Source organism: Aquarana catesbeiana, linkage group LG11 (genome assembly GCF_042186555.1).
Source record: "Aquarana catesbeiana isolate 2022-GZ linkage group LG11, ASM4218655v1, whole genome shotgun sequence".
In the NCBI taxonomy this organism is placed as follows: Eukaryota; Metazoa; Chordata; class Amphibia; order Anura; family Ranidae; genus Aquarana; species Aquarana catesbeiana.
Genome location: NC_133334.1, coordinates 20,747,542 through 20,765,398, shown reverse-complemented (window position 1 = coordinate 20,765,398; position 17,857 = coordinate 20,747,542). Strand labels below are relative to the sequence as shown.

Here is a 17,857-nt window from a genome sequence, read left to right as displayed (position 1 = left end):
ATTTTGACAGGCAGCGCTGCTTGTCGTACTTTGCACCCCAAGTTAAAAATGCTGCCGCCGTAATGCTTTGCTTCACGTGTACATTCCTGTCTGGTTATATTGCTACAATTTGGGTGGACTGCTAGGGGGTAGTAAAACTGAGGCTCAGCCACCCCCCTTCTGAAAGAGTCCTCTTTTAAATCAACTCAATTTAAATAATCATTTTTAAAGAGAAACTGTCATCTCTGTCCCATAGCGGCTCCTTCTCTGACCCACTGTTGGCTCTCCTCCTCTGACCCGCTGTTGGCTCCTCCTCTGACCCGCTGTTGGCTCCTCCTCTGACCCGCTGTTGGCTCCTCCTCTGACCCGCTATCGGCTCCTCCTCTAACCCGCTGTCGGCTCCTCCTCTGATCCGCTGTCGGCTCCTCCTCTGACCCACTGTTGGCTCCTCCTCTGTCCCGTAGTGGCTCCTCCTCTGACCCGCTGTTGGATCCTCCTCTGACTCGCTGTTGGCTCCTCCTCTGACTCGCTGTTGGCTCCTCCTCTGACCCACTGTCGGCTTCTCCTCTGACCCACTGTCGGCTTCTCCTCTGACCCGCTGTTGGCTCCTCCTCTGTCCCAGAGCGGCTCCTCCTCTGACCCGCTGTTGGCTCCTCCTCTGACCTGCTGTTGGTTCCTCCTCTGACTCGCTGTTGGCTCCTCCTCTGACCCCCTGTTGGATCCTCCTCTGACTCGCTGTTGGCTCCTCCTCTGACCCACTGTCGGCTTCTCCTCTGACCCGCTGTTGGCTCCTCCTCTGTCCCGTAGCGGCTCCTCCTCTGACCTGCTGTTGGCTCCTCCTCCGACCCGCTGTTGACTCACCGATAGTCCCATTCACTTTAATGGGACGGCTGGTGATGCGGCAGTGACACAACAAGGCGAGGGACGTGGCAGCAGCAGGTGATGGACACCCGCTAACAGGCGCAGCCATGATGTATCTGAAATGACAGGTGCTCTTTAAATGTAAGGACTCATTCTTGCTGGTAGTTAGAATATTTAGAATTTGCAAACAAAATTAAGGTTTCCTATGTAGAATAATAAGCTGTCAGGTTAGTAAAACAGCGATATCAGAACCGATCCAATCATACAGTTTGTAGTGTACATAGATTTTCACAACAATGGGATAAAGGCATATTCCTGAACTTTGTTTTATCTCATGGTTCCTGTGAAATTGTGTGAATGCATCAATGCAGTGCATGTTATCTCAGCTTGCAGAGATTGGATTAATTGAATGAGTTTACCAAAAATGTAAATATTGCAGAATATACAGCCTCATGCTACATAAATAAGCTCCATTTCATGCTGAATAAACTAAATGATTAATGTATCTTAAATAGAAAAAACTTTAGATAGATTTTTACTCCAAAAGCATTTTGTTAAAATAAATTTGATTAAAAAAAAAAAAAAAAAAAAATTTAAATAAAAAAAAAAATGAGTTTTTTTTTTTTTTTTTTTTTTTACAAAAATTATTGATTTTTTTCCACCGTGCTCATATCTGACCCCCTCACTGGGGGTATATGATTTTTGGGATGTGGTACCTTCAGTTACCCCCACCACAAAACTTTCCTCTGTCCTACAATAAAGCAGAGAAGAAGAGAAAAGAAGAAGAGAAGAAGAGAAGATTGCCATTACTGGTGTTAGTCTTCTTTCTCTTTAATGACTGAACTCTCATTAAAGTTTACAGAACTCTTTGGAAAACTTCTGTCTGGAGGACGTTGTTCCAATAGTTTAATGACTTCCTAAAGAGAAATCTGTTTTCTTTCTGTGGCCAGCCAGCTCACAATATGTGCTTATCCCTGTAGGAGTTAATTGCAATTCTTTTCTGTAATGATGAACAGCCTATTGAGTCAGGAATGGCCCGGGGGAGGGGAGTCCATCTCACCCCCCCCCCCCTATCTCTGTCCCAGCTGCCACCCCCTGCCCCATTCACAACCAGTTTTGAATCTGTAGAGCCGGTGGAGGAGCTGCTTCCTGGAGCTGGGACAATGCTTTGCTCTGGGACCTGATCTTTTTGGATGGAGGGGACCGAGTCACCTGAGATTGGAGTGCTGGAACGATGACGGGGACACGCTGTGGGTTCATCCAGGGGCTCGGGCTCTCAGCAGCAGGTGCCTATGAGGACAAGGAGAAGATGCTTTGGAGATGGGAACAGAACAACAGCAGCATGAAGCTGGTAAGTGATCTGCAGATTGTGCCCACATTTCTACAATCACAATTTACTACCAGAAAAAAAAAAAAAAAAATCTTTTCATGCAAACTCCATGAAAAAGGAAAAGTCCTTAAAAGTTTTTTTTTTTTCTGGCATCACTTCGAACAATAAATTGTACCGGTGTCAGTCACCCAAATAATGGGGCCCCTATCTGTCACAGAGCTCTGCAGCTATACCAACATGTCCAGGCGATACCCATAGGGGCCCCCGTTATATGTAAACCAATAATAAACTCCGACTTCTCAAGAAATTGTGCCGCAAAATAATCAGACTTCTAACGTATAGGTTCACACCTGAGTATCGGTATTGCGGCAAAACGCGACACGTGCTTGCGGTGCCATTGTTGATGGCACCTGAAACGCGGTGCAATTTTACTGTTAAATGAAACAAAAATATATAATAAAAACCCCACTCGCTATTCAAAAATATACAATGAAAAGAAATAATCAGAAAAAAAGATTGCAAACAGTGAAGTGCTATCAGTGCAAAGACCCCAATAAATTATAAATAAAATACATGTGTGTGTATGCATGTGTATTATATATATATATATATATATATATATATATATATATATATATATATAATTATTATTATACAGGATTTATATAGCGCCAACAGTTTACGTAGCGCTTATATATATATATTTTATTATTATTATTATTTAGGGTACTTATATAGCGCCATCAATTTATGGCACTATATAGATATATATATATATATATATATATATATATATATATCTCTGTTAAGAGATGATAAATTATTGAGTAGATCAAACCTCAATACACCTACAATGGACCATAGAAATGTGCAAAGAATGTAAATCTTTAACCAACTCAGCTCCAGAAGATTTACCCCCCTCCTCATGACCAGGCCATTTTTTGCGATACAGCACTGCGTTACTTTAACTGACAATTGCGCGGTCGTGCAACGTTGTACCCAAAATAAAATTGATGTCCATTTTGTTCCCACAAATTGAACTCTCTTTTGGTGCTATTTGATCATCTCTGCATTTTTGTTTTTTTTGCGCTATAAACAATGACTGACAATTTTGAAAAAAGTTTTTTTACTTTCGACTATAAAACATTCAATTAAAAAAAAATGTAAAAAATCTAATTTCTTCATCAATTTAGGCCAATATGTATTCTGTTTCATGTTTTTTGGTAAAAAATAATCCCAATAAGCGTAAATTGATTGGTTTGTGCAAAAGTTATGCAAACTATGGGATATTTTTATGGAATTTTTAAATTTATTTTTACTAATAATGGCGATCAGCGACTTATAGCAGGACTGCAACATCGCGGCAGACAAACCGGACACTAAGTGACACAAGTTTTTAAAAAAATCACATTTCTTCATAAATTTAGGCCAATATGTAAACAAAAAACCCAACAATTGTATATTGATTGGTGTGCGCAAAAGTCATAGCGTCTACAAGCTACGGGATATATACTGGAATTTTTATTGATTTTTTTTTATACTGGTATTGGTGGCGATCAGCGACTTATAGCAGGACTGCAATATTGCGGCGAACAATCAGACACTAGCTGACACTTTTGACACTTTGTGGGGACCAGTGACACCAATACAGTGATCTGTGCTAAAATATATGCACTGTCACTGTACTAATGGCACTGGCTGGGAAGGGGTTAACATCGCGGGCTATGAAAGGGTTAAATGTGTTCCTAGAGAGTGCTTGCTAACTGTGTGGGGGAGGTGCTTGTACTGTGGGAAGACAGAGATCCATGTTCCTGCTTAGCAGCAACACAGGATCTCTGTCTTCCCTTGTCACAGAACTGGCGATCTACCTTGTTTACATAGGCAGACCGGCGTTCTGCCTCTGTCGAGAACGATCGATGGGTCCGCCGGACCCGCTGATTGGCTCCCGCTGTGTCCAATCACAGCGGGAGCTAGTCGCCGGCTGCAAGCGCGTGCATGCCGCAAACCCAGAAGAGGTGATCACGTACAAGTATATGATTTCACCTGTAGGAGCCGCCGCCCTGCAGTACATATACGTGGGGTGGTTAAAAATATATTAGCATAATCAATCCATCAACACATGCCTGATGAAGGGGTCCTGCGTGGCTCCAAAAACGTTGCTATCTGCTGTAACGATGTGATCGCTGATTAAGGTTTAAAATAAAGTGCAACAGTGGTAAAAGAAAATCTATATCAATAAATAAATTAAAAAGTCCATAAATAATCGATATAATCGATAAATAGCCAATCTTTGGACAGTACAAGGAAGCTCCAGTTTCCACACCATGCGTTTTACTGTGATAGTCGCAGAAAAATTGTGGCAAAATGCACGTCGCCAAACGCCCCTGGCTGAGTGCCAAAATTTGGTACATTTGCTTCTTTGGCGTGGCAAACGTTCACATTGAAGTGAATGGGCTGCCCTATGTGCCACACATGGAATCGCATTTAAATTACGCAAAAAAAAAATCATGAGTGGGAACACGCATGCCCGCCCATACAAGCTGTGAACGGAGCAGTTTGGTGGTTGTTATGGTGATGTTTCTGCAGAAGTTTATGCAGTTATATTTTGGGAGCTATACCTAAAAATATACAAATAAATACATTTTTGGGGTTTTCCAGGGGTCCAAATTCCAGCCAAAACATGGAAACACGAGAAATCTTTCCCTGTGTGCATTCAAGCCCCTTTCACACTTTGTGTAGCGGCAACTCGCATTACCGCTCGTGATTTTGTGTCAGAAAATTTTCACACGATTACTCGGGTCATGCATAGGGCAGCCCATGTGCGTTTGTTGCCCAAAAGAAGCTCCTTTTTTGGGGCGACAAGCTTCATGCGAATTTTAAAGTCGCGATTCTGTCACGCTGCTATAGTGGCAAAGTTGCACTGAATTTAGGGTGCCATTTAGAATTTAATGCCACCCAGACGCATGTATCGTGTTTTGCACCGATTGCCATGTGATTTGGAATTGCGGGAAGAACTGCGGCGATTCCGCCTGCGATTTCTAAATTGCCAAGTGTGAATGGGACCTCAGTGCTGGTTGTGATACATTGTAACACACAGTTTGGTGGTGGGTTTTTTTATTATTAACCGATACCTTGAAACATATCGTTTGTTGTGTTTCTAATGGCGGTTGTGATATATTCAAACATAGTTTGTTTTTGTTTTGTTTTTTGCGTGTGTTTTTTTTTTTTTTTTTTACTCCTCTGGTTGTGATACATTGTTCACAATGTTTTTTTTTGTTTTTTTTCCAATGCTGGCTGTGATACATTGTAACATATTTCTTATGTGAGTTGTGATACTTTGTAACATACAGTTTGGTGTTTTTTCATTATTCACTGATTGTGATACTTTATAACATGCAGTTTATTGTGTTTCTAATGATGGTTGTGATATATTGTAACATACAATTTTTTTTTTTTTTTAATTTGCTTGTATTTTATTTATTTTTTAATTGTTGTGATACGTAGTAACATGCAGTTTCATGGGTGTTTTTTTTCCCCAGTGCTGGTTGGGATACATTGTAACATTTCTAATGTGGCTTGTGATATTTTGTAACCTACAGTTTTTGTTGTTTTTTTTTTTTTGCAATATCAATGCCCATGCATTTTACTGGGGGAAAACGCATGCTGAAAAGTATCAAAAACAAATGAGATACATTATTGAACGTGCACTTTACATATTAACCAGAACATTTGATTGCGCCACAATGTACAAAAGCATGTTTTTTTTAAAGGGGTACAGCTGGAACAAAGGGTGATGTATTTTTGGGATACACACTATGGGGTTGATTTACTAAAACTGGAGCACTCTGAATCTGGCCTAGCTGTACACGGCAGCCAATCGGCTTCTTACTTCAGCTCAATTAAGCTTTGTCAATAAAACCTGAAAGCTGATTGGTTTCTATGCTGAGATGCACCATATTTTGCACTCTCCATTTTTAATAAATCAACCTCAATATGTTATTTTGCAAATATAAGATGTATATATATATATCATACGTTTTCGGAGTTGTCCAATTTGGCTATAAATGACCCAGCCGGAGGAGATCATGTGATTTAGGTTACATGAGGTCAGAAATGAGGAACGCTTTACATCCCATGGACAGTCTGGCACTCTACCAATCCTCTCCTATGTACTAGTAGGTACTTCCCAGTCTCCTATTGTGGAAGCAAGGCATGCTGGGGATTGTAGACTCAGTACAGCAGTCTTTGCACTTCTTGGCATTTGGTTACCTTGGCATTTGGTCATGTGATCCCGGAGCATCTCTTTTTCTCTCAGTGGGTATTTCATGGATTCTTCTGTCCATGTGCCTAACACTTGGCATTCACACAGAACACGGCATAGATCTCCATTACTCAATCATATCATCTTGAATTAAAAAGTGCTTGTGTCTTGCCCTGAATAAAGAAAAAAAGCCTAGTGGGTCTGAATCTAGCCTATCTGATCTGGGGGTGTTGTATAAAACATCCGGGGGGCATAATGTCAACAGTGTGACAGATGCCGGGAACCGGTATTCCTCGTTCACTCGGCGTTCTTCTGTACCTCGAGTCACAACTTGGACATGTCTGAGGTGGTGGAGGTGTGAACAGGGAACACTAGTATGTATTAGGCCATTAGATTAGCATGAGTAAACAGAATCTGTTCCCCTTTTTATCAAGTGTTCCTATCAGATTCCCCCCTTACATCAGGAGTCCTCATCAGAGTCCCTCTTTGGTGTCTCCATCACAGTGCCCCCCTTACATTAGTGTCCCCATTGGAGTGCCCCCTTACATCAGTTGTCCCCATCGTAGTGCCCCCCTTACATTAATTGTCCCCATCAGAGTGCCCCTCCTTACATCAAATGTCCCCATCAGAGTGCTCCCTTACATCAAATGTCCCCATCAGAGTGCTCCCTTACATCAAATGTCCCCATCAGAGTGCTCCCTTACATCAAATGTCCCCATCAGAGTGCTCCCTTACATCAAATGTCCCCATCAGAGTGCTCCCTTACATCAACTGTCCCCATCGGAGTGCCCCCTTACATCAACTGTCCCCATCGGAGTGCCCCCTTACATCAAATGTCCCCATCAGAGTGCTCCCTTACATCAAATGTCCCCATCAGAGTGCTCCCTTACATCAAATGTCCCCATCAGAGTGCTCCCTTACATCAACTGTCCCCATCGGAGTGCCCCCTTACATCAACTGTCCCTATCGGAGTGCCCCCTTACATCAACTGTCCCTATCGGAGTGCCCCCTTACATCAACTGTCCCCATTAGAGTGCCCCCTTACATCAACTGTCCCTATCGGAGTGCCCCCTTACATCAACTGTCCCCATCAGAGTGCCCCCTTACATCAACTGTCCCCATCAGAGTGCCCCCCTTACATTAGATGTCCCCATCAGAGTGCCCCTCCTTACATCAAATGTCCCCATCAGAGTGCTCCCTTACATCAAATGTCCCCATCAGAGTGCCCCCTTACATCAAATGTCCCCATCAGAGTGCTCCCTTACATCAAATGTCCCCATCAGAGTGCTCCCTTACATCAAATGTCCCCATCAGAGTGCTCCCTTACATCAACTGTCCCCATCGGAGTGCCCCCTTACATCAACTGTCCCCATCGGAGTGCCCCCTTACATCAAATGTCCCCATCAGAGTGCTCCCTTACATCAAATGTCCCCATCAGAGTGCTCCCTTACATCAAATGTCCCCATCAGAGTGCTCCCTTACATCAACTGTCCCCATCGGAGTGCCCCCTTACATCAACTGTCCCTATCGGAGTGCCCCCTTACATCAACTGTCCCTATCGGAGTGCCCCCTTACATCAACTGTCCCCATTAGAGTGCCCCCTTACATCAACTGTCCCTATCGGAGTGCCCCCTTACATCAACTGTCCCCATCAGAGTGCCCCCTTACATCAACTGTCCCCATCAGAGTGCCCCCCTTACATTAGATGTCCCCATCAGAGTGCTCCCTTACATCAAATGTCCCCATCAGAGTGCTCCCTTACATCAAATGTCCCCATCAGAGTGCCCCCTTACATCAAATGTCCCCATCAGAGTGCTCCCTTACATCAAATGTCCCCATCAGAGTGCTCCCTTACATCAAATGTCCCCATCAGAGTGCTCCCTTACATCAACTGTCCCCATCGGAGTGCCCCCTTACATCAACTGTCCCTATCGGAGTGCCCCCTTACATCAACTGTCCCTATCGGAGTGCCCCCTTACATCAACTGTCCCCATCAGAGTGCCCCCTTACATCAGTTGTCCCCATCGTAGTGCCCCCCTTACATTAGTTGTCCCCATCAGAGTGCCCCTCCTTACATCAAATGTCCCCATCAGAGTGCTCCCTTACATCAAATGTCCCCATCAGAGTGCCCCTTACATCAACTGTCCCCATCAGAGTGCTCCCTTACATCAAATGTCCCCATCAGAGTGCCCCTTACATCAACTGTCCCCATCAGAGTGCCCCCTTACATCAACTGTCCCTATCGGAGTGCCCCCTTACATCAACTGTCCCTATCGGAGTGCCCCCTTACATCAACTGTCCCCATCAGAGTGCCCCCTTACATCAGTTGTCCCCATCGTAGTGCCCCCCTTACATTAGTTGTCCCCATCAGAGTGCCCCTCCTTACATCAAATGTCCCCATCAGAGTGCCCCCTTACATCAAATGTCCCCATCAGAGTGCTCCCTTACATCAAATGTCCCCATCAGAGTGCCCCCTTACATCAAATGTCCCCATCAGAGTGCTCCCTTACATCAACTGTCCCCATCAGAGTACTACATGGATCAGTGGATGCACTCATGTAGATGGGGGGTCACAACTAAAATCTGGTGGGGCCAGCGCCCCCCTAGATCCAGGCCTGAAGCCTAGGCAGGAATCACATGGTAGTTCAGGTGGACACCCCTACAGAGGTGATGGTGGAGTCCGCCATCACATGCAGTTATTGGGGCGGAGTCATACTCTCCTCCATTGGCCTCCTCTATATGGTTCCCATCCATATCCTATTTGTAAAATGAATAGAAAGCCATCTGATTGTTTAGTCACTAAACGCACGTCTCCCCATCCAGCCCCGCTTTACTGTAAGCCGATAAGCGTGTAACAGCGAGGTGTGTGGGGGATTGTCTGATTGCAGAAGTCGTAGAACCGGTTTGGTTTGGGTTTTTAGTAAATACGGTGTATAGAATGGACATGAGGTTCAGTAATCCATTGTGCTGGGTAAATTCTTTTTCTCTGTGTGATGTGTAACTGGAGTACAGTTCCTTACCTTTTGTTCCAGGCATTACATCACCCCACAGATAATGACAATGGAGCTCAGTGGAGGCCGGCAAGTGACCCTGTCATTCCCTGGTGATGTGGGGAGGGATTGTACAGCAGGGACTGAGGTTTACACACCAGACATGCCTGTACACCCCTCACTGTATAGACTATAGTGCAACGTGGTGCGCTCTCAGGGGCCACAGTCATAAAACATGACCAGCTCAGTCTGGACAAAGATCAAGAGAAATCCAGTGTTAGGGGGTTACATAGACTCAATAAACTGATTTCAGCCATAGGTATGAGCAGCCTATTGCATTAGGGTGTGCACCCCAAAGCTCAAACACACGTGTGTGTGTGTGTATGTGTATGTATGTGTATGTATGTGTATGTGTGTGTGTGTGTATGTATGTGTGTGTATATGTATGTGTATGTGTGTGTATGTATGTGTATGTGTGTGTATGTATGTGTATGTGTGTGTATGTGTGTGTATGTATGTGTATGTATGTGTGTGTGTATGTGTGTGTGTGTGTGTATGTATGTGTGTGTATATGTATGTGTGTATGTATGTGTATGTATGTGTGTGTGTATGTATGTGTATGTATGTGTATGTGTGTGTATGTATGTGTATGTATGTGTGTGTGTATGTGTGTGTGTGTGTGTGTATGTATGTGTGTGTATATGTATGTGTATGTGTGTGTATGTATGTGTATGTGTGTGTATGTATGTGTATGTGTGTGTATGTATGTGTATGTGTGTGTATGTGTGTGTATGTATGTTTGTGTATGTATGTGTCATACACACCCCCTTTATAAATTAATGTAAACAAACACTTTAAAATGTAATAAAGCATGAACAGTGTCAGTGGGCAAAGGGCGATGTCACTAGAGCAGTGGATGGTGTCATGAGAGCAGATAGGTGTCAGTAGGGCAGTGGACAGTGTCAGTAGTTTTTTATTTTTATTTTTTATTATTATTATTTTTACAATTTTTTTTTTTTTTTAATTATTTGTTTACAATGTTTTTTAGGAGCCCTGACAGGGATTGCCCCAGTCCATTTCTCTGCAGCCTCAGCTACCCTACACAGTGAAGGAATGGGACGTGCTCTGTGCTGAACTGCATGTTCATTCACAAACTGAACAGTTTGCTATACTTCAGTTATGAATATACACAGTGAGTGATCAATACCGATCAATGTGTTCATTTAGAAAAGGAAGGGAAATGACATATTACTGGCTCCATCCTGAAACATCCTCACAGCAGGAGAGGAGAGGAGGGAAGCTGGAAGAACTTTGGGGAGGGAACATGAAGGGCCCGGGCAGCAAGGGGAATCTGCCCTGCATGGGCCCAGGCACATCTGACACACCTCCTGTGCACGCCTATGATTTCGGCACAATTGCAGCATTTGCTTGGGGAGCATGGACAGCGATTGATTGTACTTGTGTTCAGTAAGACCCCCTTCACACTGGGGCGATTCTCAGGCACTTTAGCGCTGGAAATAGCCTCTGCTAAGCGCCTGAAAACCGCCTCCCATTCAAAGTGTGACTTTTTACACTGGGGGGGTGATGCGTTTGCAGGACGTTCAGAAAAGTCCTGCAAGCAGCATCTTTGGAGCGGTTTGGGAGCATTGTATTTATTGCTCCCAAAACGCCCTGCCCATTGTAATGAATGGGCAGCGCTTCCAAAGCGCCTGAAAAGCACTTCGGAAATGCCACAACACGGGAGTTTTTAACCCCTTCTTTGGGGTTAAAAGTGCCCTGCTAGTGGGCAAAAAACGCAGCTTAAACAGCGCTAAAGCGAGCTGTACTTCAGCATTGCCGCGGCCCCAGTGTGATAGGGGTCTTATAGAGAGCAAAGAGTAAACACAGACCACAGACCACAAGCTGGCCGCCGGCAAGTATCTTACAGCAATCCAAAATATATTCAGATGATGGCATCCTGCAAAATGATTTAAACTTGGAGGAAAAATATTAAAAAGTTACCCCCCCCCCCAATTCTGGGCAAAGGTTGCCATCATCCTGTTATGAGATTCCAGAGAACAACAATGCCCCCCCCCCCCCACACACACACACACACGCCACACTTTTCACATATTTATTTGTAAAAAATTTTGAAAACCATTTATCATTTTCCTTCCACTTCACAATTATGTGACACTTTGTGTTGGTCTATCACATAAAATCCCAATAAAATACATTTACGTTTTTGGTTGTAACATGACACAATGTGGGAAATTTCAAGGGGTATGAATACTTTTTCAAGGCACTGTATAGAATACAAGGACCTACCTACACTATCCAATCAATTTGTAATCAAATCAGACAGGCCCTTGCACTTGTTGGTAGATCTAAGGAGGTTGTACGGTTGGATTGTAACATGCGTGGTAAGATTTTGACCTTCTTCACTGAGTGTTTAGTACATTTGCCACTTTAACACCCCATAATGCCAGCAGTACAAGCCCCTGAATGTGACCTGGTATTGACCTTTTGCTGTCCATGTACCGCCGAGCACGGACCTGCAAATTGAGAAGCGGCACAAGCAGGGAGGATGCTGATACAAGGAGAGAGCAGAGTGACAGAGATAAGCTCCTCCCTCCATTCACAGGTTGGAGGTGGGTTTATGACAAGCCTGGACTCCACAGAATGGGTTGTGTGATGCTGGCTGTCATTTCGGATGAGGATACTGAAGACATCTAGTGATAGACAAGAAGTACTGCAAGGAACAGCTCCAGATTTAAGCTGAGTATTGCAGCATATCACAGGCTATTCTTTTTTCGACTGGGGCTCTGCTTTTGAATTGTACATTTGAACAAGTAAATAAAGACAGAGGGGCTCTCCCTCCAAATGGGAGGATGACAGACTTTCTGGTCGGTCGGAATGTGTAAATGATGAGCTGGTGCTCCATTTACTTGTAAAAACACTAATCTGGTCTTGTAACAAAACTCCTCCAGGAAGTGTCCACATGCTGCTCCCAATGTCTCCACAATCTGTCCAATCAATATCTGCCATCTGCTCAGTAAATGTGTACAGTCGGGATGACTTCTTCCAGTGTCCCGGTATAAGTACACAATACTTGCAAAACTCGAAGGTGCAGCTCAGCTTATGGAAGAACCAAGGACTATTCCCCCCCCAAACCTATCCCCAGAAAACCAATTACTCCGTCAGTTAAAAAACAAAAAAAAAATGTTCTGGGTTTCCCATATCTGTAACATTCACATGTGGAAGAATTAAAAAAAAATAAGAAGGTGTGGGTGTCCCGGAAAGGTCTGAACCAGGAAAAATAAAGTTGTCACCTATGGAGTTGTAGGAGCTTACATACCTGGTGGGGTACCCCATATAATCTCAGCAGAGCGGGCACAGATACGAAATATCCCGGGGGTCTGATTTTGGAAATCTCATTTGCATATTAGCATCCCTTCCAGCTTTTGACACAATGTTACTAAACCCACAACAGTAAAATCAGTCTGTATCTGCAGTAAAGCATGCTTGTTATACTCACTGCGGAACCTAAGGGGGTAATCCTCTGCATTCGATACAGTGGACCACAATACTTTACTTGTCCGCCTCTCAGAAGTTGCAGGAGCCACAGATTCTGCCCTAAAATGGTTTACATCCTTCTTAGAGAATCGCTCTCAGACAGTGAAACTGGGAACATTCACCTCGGAATCTCGGGCAGTCTCCTGTGGAGTCCCTCAGGGCTCACCCTTGTCACCAGTGCTATTTAACATCTACATCCGCCCGCTTCTCAATATCATCAGGAAAACGGACCTCTGCTTCCACTCATACGCAGACGACACCCAACTCTACCTTCGCATTAATGGACAAAAAGATCATCATCAGCAACTACAGAAATGCCTCACTTTAATCAATGACTGGATGACCGCTAGCTCCCTCAAACTTAACGAATCAAAAACAGAACTTCTTCTCCTGCAAGCCAACAAAAACTCCAAAATTAAGACTCCGTGGACACCACCCTCCATCCTCGGACAGACCATCTCCCCCAGCACCAAAGTCAAGAGTCTCGGAGTCATCTTTGACTCAGGAATGACAATGGATGCACAAATAGGATCGGTGGTGAGCGGATCCCACCACCTCCTCCGCCTGCTTCGCAGACTCATCCCCTTCATCCCAGAAGAGGACAAAGCGGCAGTTGTGGGAACGATCATCAATTCCCGACTCGACTACGCAAATTCCCTCTACGTAGGTCTACCCCAATATCAGCTTGCGCGCTTGCAACTCATGCAAAATACGGCGGCAAGACTGTTAACAGGAAAAAAGCCCTGGGAATCCATCTCCCCATCCCTAAAAAGCCTACATTGGCTAACTGTGAAGAATCGGATCATATTCAAGACCCTCTGCCTCACCCATAAATGCATACAAGGAAACGCTCCGCAATATCTCCGGGAAAAAATAAAACACTACACACCGAATCGCAGTCTTCGATCAGCTAACCAAAACCTCCTCCTCATTCCCAAATACCGCTACAAAGCAAAGGGAGAACGTAGATTTGCAGTCCAAGGACCTCGACTATGGAATGCTCTCCCAACCAACCTCCGCATGGAAGAAAACCACCAGGCTTTCAGGAAAAAACTAAAGACCTTCCTTTTCTAGAAGCTGGCTACAGAGAACACATCTAGCGCCTTGAGGCGATTCAGTTCGCAATTGTAGCGCTTTACAAATCATTCATTCATTCATTCATTCATTGTGTAAAAAAGGCTGTTTGATCCTGTCTTCTCTGATCCATTTCCTGATAGTACAGAGCCTTGGGGGGGCTTTCTGCATATGCCCAGTTTAGTGTGTATTGCTAGAGAGTTATTTTTTTACTTCTGGGGGAGGGGGGGGCTGCATGTGATCAGCACAGGACCAATCAGCACTGTCCAGACAGAGGGTCAGGGGTCCTGCAGCCTCATTGGGCAGTCAGAGGAGAATGAAAACTCCTCCTACAAGCTTTAATCAGACACTGATAGAAGTCACAAGACTGCTATATACTGCTGATGAGAAAGGGTATATGTAATTGCATTTCCATGTTCTGTGTACTGTGGGAGACCAGTTATAGTGAATGCAGGCTTCTGGGGAGACCAGATATAGTGAATGCAGGGTCCTGGGGAGACCAGATATAGTGAATGCAGAGTCCTGGGGAGACCAGATATAGTGAATGCAGAGTCCTGGGGACACCAGATATAGTGAATGCAGAGTCCTGAGGAGACCAGATATAGTGAATGCAGAGTCCTGGGGAGACCAGATATAGTGAACGCAGGCTCTTGGGGAGACCAGATATAGTGAACGCAGGCTCTTGGGGAGACCAGATATAGTGAATGCAGGGTCCTGGGGAGACCAGATATAGTGAATGCAGGCTCCTGGGGAGACCAGATATAGTGAATGCAGAGTCCTGGGGAGACCAGATATAGTGAATGCAGGCTCCTGGGGAGACCAGATATAGTGAATGCAGGGTCCTGGGGAGACCAGATATAGTGAATGCAGGCTCCTGGGGAGACCAGATATAGTGAATGCAGAGTCCTGGGGAGACCAGATATAGTGAATGCAGAGTCCTGGGGAGACCAGATATAGTGAATGCAGAGTCCTGGGGAGACCAGATATAGTGAATGCAGAGTCCTGGGGAGACCAGATATAGTGAATGCAGGCTCTTGGGGAGACCAGATATAGTGAATGCAGGCTCCTGGGGAGACCAGATATAGTGAATGCAGGGTCCTGGGGAGACCAGATATAGTGAATGCAGGCTCCTGGGGAGACCAGATATAGTGAATGCAGGCTCCTGGGGAGACCAGATATAGTGAATGCAGAGTCCTGAGGAGACCAGATATAGTGAATGCAGAGTCCTGGGGAGACCAGATATAGTGAATGCAGAGTCCTGGGGAGACCAGATATAGTGAATGCAGAGTCCTGGGGAGACCAGATATAGTGAATGCAGAGTCCTGGGGAGACCAGATATAGTGAATGCAGGCTCTTGGGGAGACCAGATATAGTGAATGCAGGCTCTTGGGGAGACCAGATATAGTGAATGCAGGCTCCTGGGGAGACCAGATATAGTGAATGCAGGCTCCTGGGGAGACCAGATATAGTGAATGCAGAGTCCTGGGGAGACCAGATATAGTGAATGCAGAGTCCTGGGGAGACCAGATATAGTGAATGCAGGCTCCTGGGGAGACCAGATATAGTGAATGCAGGGTCCTGGGTTTAGTAACACTTTAACGCAAGTACTGCTCAGAACAGCGTCCATCTGCCGCGTATTTCAGTCAATCATTGATTTTGACAGGCCACTGGCAGTGGGCTGCATGCTGCACCTGTACCTGTGCCTCCCAGGCACCCAAAATTGCCAGGATTTTATGCTGTACAGGCAAAACCACTCACGCGCATGAGTGGTTTGTCTGTCTATCTATCTATCTATCTATCTATCTATCTATCTATCTATCTATCTATCTATCTATCTATAATCTCTAGAGATATATATCTATATATATATATATAGATATATATCTAGAGATATATAGATATCTATAGATCTATATATCTATAGCTATATAGATAGATGTTGAGTGTTTGAGCTCTGGTGTGTACACCCTAATACAACAGATGGCACACACCTATGACAGTGGCTAAGTGGTTAGCACTTCCGCCTGGCAGCACTAGGGATGTTGGTTCGAATCCAAAACAGGGCACTCCCTGCCTGGAGTTTGCATGTTCTCCCTGTGCCTGCGGGAGTTTCTTCCGGGTACTATGCTGGGAGGTTAATTGGCTCCTGTCTAAATTGCCCTTAGTACGAATATGTATGAATGTGAGTTGGGGACCTTAGATTGTAAACTCCTTGGGGGCAGGGACTGATGTGAATGTATAATATATATGTAAAGCTCTGCGTAAATTGTACCGCGCTATATAAAGTACCTGTAATAAATAAATATTCCCTGATATACAGACAGCCACTAGAGGGAGACTCTCTGTATCAAGTACAATAATCAAAATATAATCAAAAACAGCAAGCATGTATCATGTCAAAACACATCAAATATGACTTATGGTTAAAGTTGCAATAAAAAGTGAACATGTAATCTAATAATACAATGTTTCCCTATAACATGGGAGAGTCACCTGTCTTTTGTAGCACAATGCTGTGTTTATATTGGACTCTTCCTGTGTGACCGGCTCTGACATGTTGTATCCATTCATCTGATATTGTTGATCCATTGTATGAGCTTCATTCACCACCCACTGCCTCCACCACTCTGTAGGATGTTATTTATACAGCGGGAGCTTTTTTTCGTGCGATTGTGTAAATATCTGCGCAATGCCGACACTTATATTCGTGGTGCAACGTCTCTGTTCACCCCTTCATGACCATAGACCGCCTTGTAAACCCCCCCCCCCCCCCCCCCCCCCCGCTGTGAGAAACTTGTTTAAAATACTAAAGCCTTCTCTGTTCAACCAGCAACACATTGTACATCAGATACGATCCACACAGAACAAGAAATGATTCCTTCTAAATAACTGCAGACAAAAAAAAAATTTTATTCGTGTTGGTTGGCCAGGAGGGTGGTAAAATCGCTGCTCAGCCGCCAGTTTGAAGAGCCTGAAGTGTTACCACCAGCATCCTAATTAGTGAAAAAAGAAAAGCTGAAGTTTAGCAATTATTTTATTTATTGTTTTTTTTGGGGGGGGGGGGGGGGGGGGGGACACTGTCTGTGATACTTTCTTTTTTTCTTTTTGCACTAATATAGTTTTTCAGGACAAGCTTTCGGGGTCTCCTTCTTCAAGGTCCCAGCAGTACTAATTCACAAAAGTTTTATCAGAATGTTAAAAAAAAAAAAAAGACAATCTCTGAGGGAAAGGAAAAAAGGAAAAAACAAACAAAATTACACGGAAATGGTAATAAAACTCTCACAGTTGGTGAGATAAAGTCGGGTACACACGGGCAAAATGTCATGAGACATCGGCCAGTTAAAAAAAAAAAAAACAAACGTCGGACATTCAGCCTGTGTGTATGTCGGTCCGTCGGACAAGCATGCTGGAAAACCAGCCGCCGACCGACTCCCGATCAGCGCTCTCAGCCGATGGCAGAGAGCGCTAATCAGAGTGTTCTGGCGGGGGCGCCCCTCCTGTCAGAACACAACAGCTCAGCGGGGGGGGGGAGATCACTGCACTAATGTGTTAGTACAGCGTCTCCGACCGTGTTTTTTTTTTTTTTTCGTTGCACGAAGAGAAACTGTAGTGTGTACCAGACTTAAAGTGATTGTAAGGGTTCGTTTTTTTTTTTTTTTAAATAACAAACATATCATACTTACCTCCACTGTGCAGCTCGTTTTGCACAGAGTGGCCCCAATCCTCGTCTTCTGGGGTCCCTCGGCGGCTCTCGCGGCTCTTTCCCACATCAGGTAACCCCCTAGGACAGGGATATGCAATTAGCGG

General features: G+C 44.5%; 1 protein-coding gene across 6 annotated transcripts in view; it reads left to right on the top strand.

Annotated features, from left to right (window-relative positions):
- NAV2 (neuron navigator 2) overlaps nt 1-17,857 on the top strand; it is a 634,885-nt gene that overhangs the window by 341,058 nt on the left and 275,970 nt on the right. The window contains exon 1 of one of the 6 annotated variants that reach the window (XM_073604039.1): nt 1,956-2,191. The exons of the other annotated variants lie outside the window; for them this stretch is intronic. Coding sequence (XP_073460140.1) covers nt 2,075-2,191 — 117 coding nt within the window. The 5' untranslated portion in view covers nt 1,956-2,074. Of the gene's footprint in view, nt 1-1,955; nt 2,192-17,857 lie in introns of those variants that run through there. 6 annotated transcript variants of the gene reach the window in all.